We start from the raw sequence: 15613 nt of genomic DNA, 5'->3' as shown, positions 1-15613 counted from the left end.
CCCCCCCCCAGGCGCTCCCTTCCCGCGGGTCTTGAGGGACCCGCTCCCTCTCCTTCACATCAGTCGCCCCTTCCTCGGAAGGGCTAACTTCGACCGCCTGATTTCGAGTAGTTCTCTCCCACCCACTCCTGTGTATCACGCGGCTCGTTGTTTGCTTCTTCCGTACTTATGATCTAAAGTTGCCCTGTTCATTTATTTTCCGATTTAGTGCCAGGTCCTAGAACTGTTTGCCTTGCTTGGTAGGCTTCCCACAAAACACTGCTGAGCGACAAACGGATGGGTGAAGGGATGCACGGATGAATCAAGGAGCGAAGGAGAAACGCAGGCGGCCCCCGGGCGGCGGGAAGGCGCAGCGGAACCCGAGGGCGGCGGCGCGGTTTCCCTTAAAAGCGCGGGGGAAGCTTGAGGGAGCACACAGGAAGGCAGGGCGGCGAGCGGGAGCGGCCGGGTGAGTGGCGCGGGGCCGCGGCGGGGAGCCGGGCGCGGGCCGCTGGGGCGGGGCCGGGCGGAGGGTTAGGGGGCGCGGGACGGAGCCGCGGGAGCCCGCCCGGGCCGGGGTCGGGGGGCCGCGGGGGCCGGGCGTCCGGGCCGCGGGTGCGGGCGGCTGGAGGACGGGAGCCGGGGCCCCGCAGGATGGCGGGGTCCCGGGTGTCCCTCTGGGAGTCAGCTGGCCTGGGTTCTGGGCCCGGAGCTGTCGCTGCCCTGAGTGACCCTTACTCGCTTTTCCCTTTTGGGCTTCGGCTTACTCATGTGCAAAACGGGGAGAATCGTGTCTGATCGATTGATGGATTGATGGGTTCATTCATTCCAGGTGCTTTACTAGGTTGTGTTTGCTAGAGATGCATAGACAGCGCCTACCCGTGAGGGGTTCACAGTCTAGTGAGAAAATCCCCACCTTGCGGGTGAGGAGGGCCCAATACAATTAGAATTTGGGAGTTCTTAAAAAAAACCAAAAAACAAAAAACAACCAACCCAGTAACAACCAACCAGCCGGCCAACCTGCTTCACAGAGGAGAGATGTTAATTTGAACATACAAAATTTAGACTTCAACGGAGATTGAGGAATACGAATTCTGCTGGGTACTCAGAAGGAATATGCATTGTTGGCTCATATATTGCACATTGCCATGACAACTTAAATCCAGAAAAATTTACAGAGTGCATTCACAGTTCTTTCAGATGTGATCTTTTTAGCCAAATGACTTAATCAGAGCAGGTGTCGTATCCTGATCTTACTAATGAGTAATGTGCATCCACAACCCCATCAAATGGGATTTTAACAGCCAGCCGAGTTAATCAGAGCAGGTGGTGTGTTCTCATTTGACTACCAGGGAAAGAGANNNTTGTAGAGGCTAAATGACTTAGCCAGGCTCTCAGTGTCAGGAAGTGATAAAGCCACTCTGGAATCTAGGCCTCAGAATCCTTGCACCACTGCTCATTTCACTACACAACATTGCCCCATGTTTCCACGTTTTTATGCAGGAATCACTATTTTGTGGCAAAAAGGGAGTTCCACTGGATCATGGATGGCCTGTAAACAGACTTTTATCGACTCTCAAATTGTTCTGTAACAGGATTGGCGTTTTCCCGCTTTCTACCCTTGCCTTGGGTGATTTTTATCTGCACTCAAACTTGACTTCCTTCACACTGACGAGTCCCAAATCTGTATCTTCTACCCAATTTCTCCTAGCTTCAAACTGCTAGAGCCAGACATCCACTGATCATTTGAATATCCCCTTGGATATCCTCCGGTCATCTCAAACTCACGATCTCAACTGGACGCGCCACCTTTCTCCACAAACCTACACTCCATCTAATGATTGAAAACCTCATTCAATCAGTCACCCAAGTACAAACCTGACTTGGTTTCCCCTCTCACCTCCTACAAGTGGGCAAGTGAAGTTTGTAGCCAAGAAGTAGGCTGGTGGTTGGTGGATAGAAAAATTAGGTTCGATGAAGGTGTGGACAGTCGTGAAGGAATATCTAGGTTGAGTATGAGGAAATTGAAGTAAACGGGAAACTTAGCAAGGCCTGTTTGTTAGGATTCTTCTTGGCATTCCTCTGTCTTCAGAGATGATGCTCCTTTCTTCTGGGCTTAGGGAGGGTACTTTATAGATGAGGGTTTTATGACCTATTTCAGGGAAGAAGGGTCAGGTGGGGAGGTCAGAGTGACCTTCCTGCTTCTGCCATTGTCTCAAACTCCTTTAACTTAAAATATCCAATACGCTAAGTTGCCGTATTTTGGGGTAGTATGTCCTGAACCCTGGGACATTCAGCGGGTAGCTGTGAAATGGCTATTATGTGCCAGATCTTATTTTAGGCCCTGCGGATACAGCAGTGACCAGAACAAGTCCTTACTCTTGTGGAGTTGACATTCCAGGGAGATAAGCTCATAAACAAATTAGCAAATAAGATTCATTAAATAAGTGCTGTGAAGAAAACAAACAAAATAAGGATCTGTAGTGTCGCTTGGTTTTTAGTAAAGTTGTGTGAATTTACTTTGCTTATAGGAGTGCATGAGAGTGTCTGTCTCCTTTTATTTTGTCCTCAGTGAATAGGACCATGTAAAATTTTATTAGTTTTAGAGGTGAATAGTGCTCATTCTTTGTAATTTGCATGTCTTCGATTACCTAGGAAGTTGAACCGTTTCACACAACTATTTGCATTTGCCCTTTGAATTTTCTGTGCATGTTTGCTGCCTATTTTCCTATTGAGGGGCTAGTGTTTTCCTCTATTTTGAATAAGCCCTTTATAGTATTTATTGTTGAGTCCTTTTATATAATAGACAAATACCCTGAAACAGTGGTATAGTGACTGTAGGGAGAAAGAAAAAGCAGAAAGCCTGGAATTTCCTCTGCATTTCTCTGCTTGCTTCTAATACAGTGAGGTTCAGGTGAGCAGAGAGGGAAGAAGTGAGTTTAGGTAGAAGGAATTGAAGAAAGAAAGAAGAAAGGCAGGTGGGCAGTGAGAAGATAAAGTTGATGAGCCTGGAAGGGAGCAGATGGAAAGAGGCCAGAGAAGTGGTGAGAAGGAACAGGAGTGGCGGAAGGAAAACAGAGAGGACGGGTGGATGGAAGGCAGTCAGGGGGCCTCTACACAGTGAGCTTGGGTACTTACCTTTTTCTTTTTCTGCCTCTATTAACCTAGGAAATCCTTAGGAGAAGATGACCGTGTTCTTTAAAACACTTAGAAATCATTGGAAGAAAACGACAGCTGGAATCTGTCTGCTGACATGGGGAGGCCATTGGCTGTATGAAAAACACTGGTAAATATCTCCCAGCCCCCACCCCCACCTTCACCTGCAACAACAAAACCATCTAGAAAAAGGGCCTGGGGTCAAAATCTTGCTCAGCTGTGCTAGTCTCTGTAAAACATTGTGGTGTAGAAGAAAAATAAATGTTAAAACTACAAAGACAAAGGCTTCTTGTTGTAACCAGTTCTGGAAAACTTTATAGCAGTGCTATTAGCACTGGAGGACAGTAGATAATAGATTATAGTAGTGAGATCGGAAGCTGAGAGGGACGTCCCCTCCCAAGTTCTTAGTAGACAGGGATTGACCTCCTATGTCTCCTTGCGATTTTATTCCTTCAGTTTCTTACTACAGTCTCTTGATCTGTTACCACTGGTGTTGGCCCCTTGGTGGAATCAGCTTGCTCCAACCCCGGGGCTTTTCCACATTTATACCGTTAGCCTGGGTTAATTTAAATGAGACAGACTTTCACACCTTTTGTTTGAATAAGGAATTCAAGAGCCATGGGTTTTATTAGCCTCCAGGCATGAAGGGAGAAGAAAGTGCCAGAGCTCCCTTCTGGTTTAACGTGGTAGTAAGATTTAAAGGAAGTTTTTGTATAAAAATTATATAAATAATTAAGAGAGCCAATTAAATTGTCGTCTTTTGGGGATTAAGGGTTACATCTTAAGTATTTAACAACATCCTGCAGTCCATCCAGGTGTCTCAAATGACTGCTTCGTTGAACAGAAAACGGCTTTTGTAAAGGACGTCTCCACAGTGGAAAGGAGATTCGTACTGATACTTTTCTAAACTGCCTCCGTTCACCTTTCCCTCCGCCAGAGATCATTTTAGGATGAAACATGGTGTCTAATTTTTTTTGCAGCTGTAGATTAAAGGGAACATATCCCCCCACTTCCCCCCCTAAGTATTCTCAAAGCTCAGTGCTTGAATTCCGTTAGCCAGCATGTAAAGAGCAGACCCAAGAAGCTTTAAATTTGTAGTATAAAAAAAAAAGTGGAGAAAAATGTTTCGACAAATGGAGTATGAAATATATAATGTGTGCCTTTTCTCCCTTTTCTGACCACCCTTGAGTCCTTACACCTCCTGCCCCGTGGGAACTAGGATTTCCTTTGCAGGAGCCCCCAGTTCAGGCCGCAGCTAATGCAAGAAGGAAGAACCCCCCCACACCCGGAGGATCGCTGCTGTTTCTGCTGTTAGGTGAAGATTTGAGGGAATAACCACGTGCCCTGCTCAGGATGTCTTGTGGACGCCCTAATAATTAGGTCTGAAACAGCTTGAACAGAAATGCAGTAGGAGCCTGGAGGCCTCATTTTGCTCTTGACATTCCCGGGTGTGTTCAAAATGCAAATCCTTATTGTCCTGTTGCTCTTCCTTTTCTTAAAGTTTTCTCCTGTATTGTGTAGTACTATGTGGTCTTTTTGTTTTAAAATTGTAGTAGAAAACACATAATTTGTCACCTTAGCCATTTGTAAGTTTACAGTCGTAGTGTTAAGTATATTCACATTGCTGTGCAACAGAGCTCTAGAATTGTTTCATCTTACAAAACTGAAACTCTGTGCCCATTAAACACAACTCCCCATTTCCTCTCCCCGCCCCCGGCCCCTGGCAACCACCGTTCTACTTTGTTTCTTTTAGTTTTACTCCTTTAGGTACCTGGGGTAAGTGGCATCATACAGTATTAGTCTTCTGTGACTGGCTTATTTGACTTAGTGTGATGTTCTGAAGGTTCATCACTGTTGTAGCACATGGCAGGCTTTCCTTCTTTTTAAAGGCTGAATATTTTGTTCTATGCATGTATGTAACCACATTGTCTCTATCTGTTCATTGTTGGTGGACGTTCGGGTTGCTTCCGTCTCTTGGCTATTGTGAGTAATGCTACTACAGTGAATTTGGGCGTGCAGATATGTCTTCTAGATCTTGTTTTCAAGTCTTTTGGGTATATACTCAGCAGTGGGATTGCTGGTTCACAGGGTAGTTCTAATTTTTGAGGAAGCACTACACTGTTTTCCATAGTGGCTGCACCATTTTACAATCCCACTGACTGCAGGAGGCTTCCAGTCTCTCCACATCCTTACCAACACGTGTTACTTTGTTTTTGTTTTTGTTTTAATGGTGGCCGTCCCAATGGGTATGATACAGCATCTTCTGGTTTTGGTTTGCATTTCCCTAACGATTGGTGATGTTGCGCAATGTTTAGAAGCCATTTGTTTATCTTTGGAGAAATGTCTGTTCAATTCCTTTGCCCATTTTTAAAAATCAAGTTCCTTGGGTTTTTTTATTTGTTTTTGTTTTGTTTGTTAAGTTATAGGACGACTTTAACCCATTATGAGATACATGATTTGCAGATATTTTCTCCTGTTCCATAGGTTACCTTTTCACTCTGTTGATGGTGTCCTTTGGTGCTCAGAAGCTTTTAAGTTTGATGTAATCCCATTTGTCTATTTCTATTTTTGTTGCCTCTGTTCTTGGTGTCATAAGAAGTCACTGCCAGATCCAATGTTATGAAGCTTTTCCCTTGTGTTTTCTTCTAGGAGTTTTATAGCTTTAGATCTTACATTTAGGTCTTTAATCCGTTTTGGCCCTTTCCCTATTATGTGGTCTTGGTGTCCTTGTCTAACATCAGTTGATCATAAATGTAAGGTATTTACTCACTCACTCACTCTCTGTTCTGTTGGTCTGTATGTTCGTGCCAATACCACCAGCTTTAGTAACTTTGAAATATGTTTTGAAATTAGGAAGTGTGAGGCCTCCAAGTTGGTTCTTTTTCAAGATTCTTCTGGCTAATCTGGGTCCCTTGTGTTCCATATGAATTTAGGATTTTTTTTTTTCTTTCTGCAAAAAATGCCACTGAGATTTTGATAGGGATTGCATTAAATCTGTGGCTTATTTGGGGTAGTCTGAACATTTTTGTGATATTAAGTCTTCCAATCCACAAACATGCATTTATTGGTGTCTCTAAATTTTGTCAGCAGTGTTTTATAGTTTTTAGTATATAAGTCCTTCACCTTCTTGGGTGAATATTTTATTTTTTGGTGCTGTTGTAAACGGGATGATTTTCTTAATTTCCTTTTTGGATTGTTCATTGTTAGTGTATAAAAACAGTGGATTTTTATATGCTGATTTTGTATTCTGTAACTTTGCTGAATTTGTTCTGTTGTTTGGAATTTTCAGATGTCATCTGCAAACAGATAATTTTTCTTCCTTTCCAATTTAGATGCCTTTGATTTCTTTTTCTTGCCTCATTGCTTTGGCTAGGACTTCCAAAACCATATTGAGTAGAAGTGGCAAGATCTTTGTCTTGTTCTGATCTTTGAGAAAAAGCTTTGTTTCTCACTGTTGAGTATGATATCCTCTGTGGGCTTTACCTATGTGGCCTTTGGTTATGTTCATGTAGTTTCTTTTTATTATCTTTTCTCTTTTCTCTATATATCCCCATCCTTTCTACGTGACAGTCTTAACATTCTTTTATATGAATCTAGTTTCTTCCCTGAGAAAATCTTACCTGCGGCTCTCTTGAATAGGAGCTGCCTTGCCCCTTCAAATGGGTTGTAAGGTGCGGTTGGCATTCTCTCAGCCCCTCAGTACCTATTCCAAACCATTAGTCTTCCATCGTCTTATAAACCTCTCTTTTCCTTGTAGGCTCACGTCTGGCTATACCCTATAACTAAACCTCCCAGCCCGCTGGGATCTCCTCTACTTTAGGCTTCAGTGCCGGGTTTACCAGTGTCCTTTCCCTCTGAGTCTTGTTGTCTTCCTGAGTGCTCTGAGTCTAGATGCGGATGACCCGTATAACAGCCTGTCCTTCGCTTTCCCTGACTTCATCTAGTCACAGGATGTCCACTGCTACTCCACCCTCTTGCAGCTCCATCTACCCTTGGTGGCTGAGAACCTTATCATCACTTGCCCCGGTTCCACTTCTGAAATCTGGAGCTCCAGTGTCCCAGTCTCTCATTTCAGTCTGCCATTATTCATTTCCTAACCTTACTCCTCTTTTTCAGTATTACATAGACTTCTTGTCCCTTGGGCCCTCCAGTTTCTTCCAAATCTGTCACTCTTCCCTGCTTTCTTCACTTTTTTCCTATCGTAATTTCTTGATCCAACACATCGCACACTTCTCAGCTGCACTTTTTACATGTCCTCCCTGCCTTTTCAATCTGTCCCTCCTCCTTCTCTTCGCAGGTAGGCCATTTGAATAGGTTTTGTCTGCTTCCTGACCACCTACTCATTCTCTATCCTACCCAGTCTTTGTTAGAATTATTCTCACCGGTTTTAGTTCTCATTCTTTTTGACAGCTCAGCTTTAGACACAGTTGAATGTCCTTGAAGTACTTTCTTTCACTGGCTCCTGTTCTTCCTCCTCGATGTCTGGGTGTTTGTTGCTCTCCTCGTGTTCTCTTCCCCTCCACTCATGCTTGAGGGAAGTGGTTCACTAGGACTCCGCCACAGGCCGTCTTCTCACGTTGTGTCCTCTCCCTGTGTAATCTCTTCTACTCCCAATGCCTGCGGTTTCCAGCTGTCAAGGGTAATTGCAGGTTCGTTTCCATAAAGACCTCTTCGGAGCTCCAGACCGATATGTCTTCGACTGCTTACTTAACATGTCTGCTTGCACGCTTCACCAATGCCTCAAGCTCAGCGACTGAAAATCAGATCTTTCTTGCCACACCTGCCCTTCTCAGTGATTGGCACCACTCACCATTTTCTAGTTTCCCAAACTGGAAATGTGAACATCACCCCCTGTTTGTGCTTGATCCCCCTTCCCCACATTCGGGTTATGCATCCCAAGCAGATTTTGCCTGTTCTACATCTCTGAATGTGTTTGATTGCTTTTGCCTGTTCCACTGTCACCACCACCATAACGTCATCCCTTGCCTGGATTCTTACAAAATAATCCTAACTGTTCTCTTCTCGCATCTACTCTTGCCTGTTTCTTATCTAATTTTGGGCCCCCCGCCAGAATGATCTTTGAAAAAATGCAGATTGCTATTGCTTTTAGACTCAACTGTACGTGACTTGGCCCCATGTGTACACATCTCCAGCCTCCCCACATCTACACTTTAGCCTATGGAATGTTCAGGTCACTTTGGAAGAAGTTCACTTTCCATGAAGTTCTGTTTCAGGGTTCCTTGGAGGGCCTTTACCGATGTCGTTCCCTCCTGGAACACTCTTCCTGTCTCTCCTTCCCCAGCCAGCTACCTTTCCTCCAGGTCTCAAACATTATTTCTTCCCCACTCCCTGCACACACGTTTATATTCTTCCTTTCTGTCTCATTGGGTGAGGTCAGCCGTCCTCCTGCCCAGGACCAGCCCCTCCAATGCTGATCTCAATCCTGTTCTTTCTCATTGGTTATCCCCTGCCTCACTTCGTCTTTAATCTCACACCCTACCTACTTTTCCCTCCTACTTGTCGAACTCAGTGGGGCTTGAACGTGTCCTCTCTCAACTTTGTATTTCCATTTATTTACTGCCCTGTCTCTCTTCTTCCATTTATACCGTTCTTGAAAGCGTGCACATCTGCAGTCTCTGCCTTCACTTAAGAATAAGCTTAGTACAGTTTGATTTCTCCTTCGTCATTTGATTGAACCCGCTCTTGACAAGGTCATTAATAGCCTCTTAGTTGTCACGTTCAGTGGATACTTCTCAGTCCATTTCTGTCACATTTGGTTCTCTTTGTATCTTTTTCGTTACCTGCAGGGTGTCTTCTAGCTCTTCTCATCTCTTTGATGTTGGACTCTCCTACATTCCTCGATGCTCATTCCACACACCACCGAGCTGATCGTAATCACACTACTGTTTTCAAGTGTGGTGTATCGATTTTGGAGTCATAGTTATTGTTCTGGTCCTTACTTCTCTTGACATTGTCTGCAAATAGGGGTCCTGGAGTTATATCATACGATCAGCCATCAGAATATTCTTTCCAAAAGAGGAACTCAGATCATGTCCTTCTTCTGCAGATGACCTGTAAATAGCTCTCCAGTGCCTAGAGGACAAAGACCCAGTTCTTCAGTCTGGCACAGAAGGCCCTTTGTGACTCTGCCCTCGTCTTCCTCTCTAGTCTTTTCTTGGTCCCTTCCCGTCCCACCTCCATTGCCCAGAAGCTTGACTTGTGTTCCAGAGGCCTCTAAAAGAAGGCCTATTCCCTGTTCTCCCTCTCTTTACCTCTGCATGTGTTCTTCCCACCCCCCACAAGCACTTCCACTCTTCTTCTTCACTTGGCTGGTAACTCAGAAAATGTGTCACAGGGGTGGCATTATTAGACGAAGAGGAAAGAAAAACAACAGTTATTCAGCAATGTGTTGAAGAATTATTCTTTATCAGAGTTGGGTTAGTTATTTCTAATCGTACGGTCTCACAGAGGCCTCAGAATCACCTGTGAGAGAGGTAGTAAGATTTCCATGTCCTAGGTTAGGAAATTGAGGCTCAGAGAAATTAGTAACTTGGGGGATTTGGACCCAGAGAAATCATACTCAAAACCCCATGTCCTTTGCTGGTGACCACTTTGGAGAACAGTTCTCACTTCAGTGTGTAAGTTCCGCTGTATTGATTAATGACACATACTGTCTTTTAACTGCTTTCATATAACTTTATCAGAACTCTGCTCTTATGTTCCTGTTGCAGCTTTAACTGCTCCAGTGGAATAAAGCCCTTAGGACACATTTACTAGCATTTACTGTACATTAGTGGTAAAAACTGAACACGCTGCCCAGGGACCAAGACGCTCATTTCGAAACTTGCTGAGTGTCTTTGGTTGTTTCTGTGTGCTCTGTGGGTGTCTTTGTTCATAGCTTTGTCGGACCCCCTTTTTGCTTACTGTTCTCTCCCTTTCACCCTGCCTTTCCCTTTGTAGCCTCCTTACCTGTTTGTAAGAAAGAGATGAATATTTTTTCCTAAATTCTCTGAAAATACTGAAACTTATGGCAAAATTGAAAGAATTTTACAATAAACACCTGCCTATCTATTACTTGGATTCTAGATTTTACTGTATTTACTTCATCACCCATTCTGTCCATCTGTCCATCCTTCCCTGTCTTACTTTTGGGTGCATTTCAAAGTAATCTGTAGATGTTGGTGCACTTCCACCTAAATGCTTGAGGATGCATATCAGTAATTAGAGTTCAGTATTTGCTTATAGTGTTTCTTCCCCTATGTTATAAAGTTAACACACTATGAAATATACAGATCTTAAGTGTACATTGGCTGAGTTTTGTCAGGTGCATACATGTGTCACCAAGATTCCTAGCAAGATACAGAATGTTGCCATCACTCCAGATGTTCTTCATGTCCCTTCATGGTCAGTCCCTGTCCCCTGCCTCCTGACATAATCATTGTGCTGATTTTTTTTTTCTCCACCATAGATTCTTTTTTTTTTTTTTAAAGTTCTAGAACTTTATATACATGGAATAATACATATATTTTTTTAAGATTTTATTCATTTGAGATAGAGCGAGAGCATGAGTTGGGGGAGAGACAGAGGGAGAAGGAGAAGCAGATTCTCCACTGAGTAGAGAGCCCGACACGGGGCTTGATCCTAGGACCCTGAGATAATGACCTGAGCCAAAGGCAGGCCCTTAAGCAACCGAGCCACCCAGGCGCCCCACATGCATTCTTTTTTGAAGGGCTTTTTCCTCTCCCCACAGTGGCTTTGAGATTCATCCGCGCTGCTGGATTTATCTGTAGTTCATGCCTTGATACTGCTCAGTAGTATCTAGAAGATAAGCATATAACGATTGTTAATATCTTAGAGAATTTTAAGTTACTTGATTTTGATTTCTAAGACCGGTGACCGTCATATCTTAACGTTACTCGTTTTAAAAAACAGACAAATTGTTTTATTATGTGCATTTGACTTTTTTGTTCTCTTTGAAAGGAAAACAATATCTCCTGATAGAGGATTCACATGACAATAATAATTGCCTGTATTTTAACATTGATTTTAAGATTTTAATAAGGGTCATGGTTTTTCTAAGGAAAAGTTTTTTTCTGCAACACAATTTGAAAAAGTTGCACATATTTAGTTTTATCTGCCTCATTTTTGGTTGCTGTCTTGAATTTGTCTTTTGACCCGGGTATTATTTATTTGCAGGCTCTTTTCCGTTGTTACTGTAAGTTTTCTTCTCCCTTGAGAGTTCCTTTCCTTTTTTTTTTTTTTTTTTTTTCCTCCCTTCCCTTCAGTTTCGAGGAAAGAAACCTGTGATGCTTTTCCCTCTGCCTAACTTCCCCACAGCTGGTTGCAGGCGTCGACGGGAGCAGCAGGGACTGCTCTCAGGACTCCGTAAGAGCAATTGAAGAGGAGGAAATGACCCTGTTTGCTGAGAGTAAAGAGAATCTAAGTATTGCTCATTCCTCTGCAACTGCTCTTCTTGAGCTTTCTGGGCTCCCTGGGGGAGATTATGTTCCAGGTCCTTTAGTTCATTATGCCAGTAGTTACCTGCAGTCATCCCTCCTCTGTTTGTCACCCTTTTAGTAGCAAAGAATCTGCTAATAAAAAGCGCAGGAGAAAGGAGGCAGCGTAGTATTAAAGCAGACGGAACTGCTTACTTCCTAGCAGCGTGACCTCGGCTCCCTAAGCCGTAGGCCCACCCGTATGGAGGGATGCTAACAGTACCTCTCTGGGTCATTGAAGGATCAACTGGGTAACCGTAAAGCTCTTAGCATAGTGCCTGGTAGACCTAAGGGTTCAATCAATGCTAGTAATGGTGAGTAAATTTGATGTACTATATGTTCAGTACTTTTTTGAGTTAAAATGAATTACTTCTGGTAACTGGGCAGTGAATGATTCGAGAGACAGCTAGTGGGGAAGGAAGGCAGAGGTCTGCCAGATGGTCTGATAACCTCTCAGTCATATTTATTCCACCGTACACATGTAACAAGACAGCTTGGAAGGTGTAGTTTGAAGACAGAACATAACCACAAAGAGGCAGGGCTAAGCAGTTACAGCTAGCTTGCTTTGCGCCATCATGCACCTGATTCAAGCTCGGATTGTTCCTTTCATCATGGGGGATCTCGTCCTTGCTTATCCTGGCTCTGGTTTCTCTCCCTGTGATTTTGGTGGGTCAGCCTTGGCACGCATCGCAACTAAAACTCTTGCCTCAGCAGTTAGCAGTAGCCCCGCTCTTGCTCTGTTCTGGCCCCTGGCGTTCGGCCGAGTCCTTTGGCTCTGTGCTCTGGCCCCAGTTCCGCCACCCACCTTGGCCTGTGACCCACGTTCCCCCCTATTGATGTCTATGGGTGTCTAGCTTCTCAGCCAGACTTCCTGGTACTTTCTTGGAGATTTTAAAATCCTGTAAACACTGTGCATCCCTCAATATGAAACTTGCGAAGCAAGTATGATACTGTAGTGATGGTCCTGGGTCATGTGTCCCTAGGTTTTTATTAGTATTGGAGTTTTTTTCCCTCTGAATATAGAAACAGTAATCTTGATTATTACACATTGACTTTCAAAAGCTGGGTGGGAGCCCACCTTTCAAGGTCTGTGGCCAAAAACAATTGCTTAGAAGAAGTAAAAATAGATGGTTGTAAGTTGGCCTGGGGGGGGGGGTTGTGTGTGTTCAGTGTCATTCAGTTTTATTGAGAACTTAGTAATGATATTAATCACTAACACTTAATCAGTGCTTGTCACGTACCAGACACCATTCTATGCACTTTATGTTTATTAACTCATTTTATCTTCTGAACAACTTTGAGATGGTTATTAATCTCATACTGGCCTGAGATTAATAGCCCTATACAGATGAAGAAACTGAGGGACAGCCAGATGAAGTTATTTGCCCAAGGTCACACGGCTAATAAGTATTAGAGTCACGATTCCAAACCAGGTGGTCCTCGTGTTAACCTCTTGAAATGGCTTCTGTGTCTAAGGGAGCATGAGAACAATGAAGAACCGTAAACCAAGGCTGTCTTCTGCCATAAGCCCCGTAGGACGTAAGACAGATGTTACAATGTAGTGCTTCAAATCTGGGCTTCCGAGCCAGGCGGGTCTGGGTCCGGGCCTTCCGTTTGTCACTTGCTGGATGCGTGACTTTGGGCACATTATTCCGGCTTGTTAAACTCCACTTTATTCGCCTGTACACTATCTGACAACATTATTGTGACACTTGGGAGATATGCTCACAGCTCCTGGCACAGATTAAGAAAAGCAGTTACTTTTATTAAAGATGTATGAGGCACTCTGTGCTATGTCCTGTTTGAGGGTACAAAGTAAATGTTAGGGGTGCCTAAGAAATAAGGGATTAAGGTTTTTTTATTATGGACATTTTAATCATCTAAAAATTAGGATAATTAATCCCCATGTGTCATCACCCAGCTTCAATAAATATCAACATTTTACTAATCTCATTTCCTTTCCTTTTTTTTTTTTTCTGGAGTATTTTAAAGCAGATTCCAGAAATTCTGGCTTATATACTTTAATAAGTAAGAACTTAAAGAAAATCATGCCCTTATGATGAACCTAACAAAATTAAAAATCTTTTGTGTCCTCTAATATACAGCCTGTTTCTATTTTACCTAGTATCCTGATTCTTTGTTTTATGGTTTTGTTCAAATCAATATCAAAACAAGTTTTCACACATTGCATTTAGTGCCTGTCTCTTGAGCCTCACAAACTCTAACCCCCTCCTGCTTCCATAGTGTTTATTTTTGAAACCAGGCAGGTCTGCATTTGCCCTGGAGAATTTTTCATGCTCGAGGTTTGGGGGATAGCTTACACCGATCAGTGCTGTGCAGTCCTATAGCTGAAGCGAGAGGAAGAACCAGTGCTCCTGGTTCTCTCTTCAGTGAAAACTGTGATATTGTGTGCATCGTGGGTCTTCTGCATCCATTTTGATTTTTAAAATTGTATTAACATATTTATCTCCGTTGTGTTTCTTGGCCTATATTTTGCACCTGAGGCAAGTGCCTCCCTCTCCTCATTGTAGCCTTGGCCCTGCCCTGAGTTTTTGAATCTGTTCCTGTGTCTTGTAAACTGGTGTTTAGACCCAGATGCTAGAGCGTTGCTATCCAAAGCATGGGCTGTGGCCCCGCAACACTGTTACTCCTGGGAACAGATTAGAAATGCAGCATCTCTGGCCCCAGCCTAGACTGCGTCGGAATGTGCATTTAACCAGATCCCCAGGGGATTTGTGCGTATACTGAAGTTTGAGGAGCCCTGGTCCGGAGGCATAATTAGATTCAGGTTTAATTTTCTGGTGCAAGAATGTTTCATACATGTGTTATAGAATAAAAAAAATTATTTATTTTAGAGGGAGAGACAGCGTGCAAGCAAGCTGGGGGAGGGCCAAAGGGAGAGGGAGAGAGAGAATCTCAGGTGGACTCTGTGCCCAGCACAGAGGCTAATGCGGGGCTTTATCCCACAGCTCTTGAGACCATGACCTGAGCCGAAATCAACAGATGCTTAACTGACTGCACTACCCAGGAGCCCCATGTGTTGTGGATTTCTTACTGTAGCATGTCAGGAAGTACGTGGTGTTGAGTTGTCCTGTTTTGGGGAATATGAAGGTCGATTGGTGCATTCAGAGGCGATTGGCTTAGTCCACCCATTAGAAAGTCAAGACAGTCGCTTCTGAGAGTTCCTAGAGCCACGTGGTTAAGAGGAGGCGCGACCAAATGGGTTAGAATGTTGACTTTACACCTGCCAGCTACGCAACATCGCTGTGCTTCAATTCTTGTTAACCAGAGATGAGCGTAGAACCCATCTGCTCAGGTTGTCATGCTGAGTTTTCTTTGAGCCAGGCACAAAGAAAGCACTGCATCAGAAATAGCACTTCTTTTCCTCTTCTGGCTTTTGTACCCTTCTCGGAGAAAGCATCATAACAAAGATGTGTTTTGAGTTGGGCCTTCAGTGAGTGAGACAGTGCGTTAGGTGATATTAATGACTGGGGCGTAGGCAGAAAATGGAAATGCACAGTGTATTTTTGGAGATTGGCCAAGAGTTTGACTTCACTATAGACTACAGTTAGATTTTTTTTCAGTAGAATGGGGGGAAGAGCCCGATTCTGGAAGTCTTGGTAGGCAGTTTATAGTGTTTGGTGAGCAGTGGAGACGCGGTGCAGATGTGTAAGGAGAGGAGCGTGTCCTGAACAAAGTTGGGCTCAGGAAGTAGTCCGGCTCCCCTCGGCGAGAGACCCTGGAGTGGAGGGCCTGGGAAGGCTGGGGGGGGGGGGGGTGCGCATTTTGGTAGCGTACACAGAAGCTAAGAGACGCCAGACCAGAGTGGTGGCGTTGGGAGTGGAAAACTAAATGGGCGCAGCGAGGCTTGACAGCGTGAGTAATGCCGGGGCATGAGCGCTGTAGGCAGATAGACTTGTGTGTGGTTGCATTTTCGCTACTTACTAGCTCTGCGACCTTTATCAAGCCGCTTAATGCGCTTA

The 15613-nt window shown here is 44.1% G+C and overlaps 1 protein-coding gene across 2 annotated transcripts in view; it reads left to right on the top strand.

The window, feature by feature from the left end:
- Positions 1–297: 297 nt before the first annotated feature.
- AGK (acylglycerol kinase) overlaps positions 298–15613 on the top strand; it is an 81100-nt gene continuing 65784 nt past the window's right edge. Inside the window, exons 1-2 of one of the 2 annotated variants that reach the window (XM_040643922.1) lie at positions 298–448; positions 3148–3265. In XM_040643922.1, coding sequence (XP_040499856.1) covers positions 3165–3265 — 101 coding nt within the window. In that variant the 5' untranslated portion in view covers positions 298–448; positions 3148–3164. Of the gene's footprint in view, positions 449–678; positions 812–3147; positions 3266–15613 lie in introns of those variants that run through there. The other variant, XM_040643923.1, reaches the window with a different exon arrangement.

The sequence above is a fragment of the Ursus maritimus genome, unplaced genomic scaffold (genome assembly GCF_017311325.1).
Source record: "Ursus maritimus isolate PB19 unplaced genomic scaffold, ASM1731132v1 scaffold_3, whole genome shotgun sequence".
NCBI lineage: Eukaryota > Metazoa > Chordata > Mammalia > Carnivora > Ursidae > Ursus > Ursus maritimus.
The sequence above is the reverse complement of the archived record's forward strand: the minus strand, read 5'-3'. Positions and strand labels throughout refer to the sequence as shown.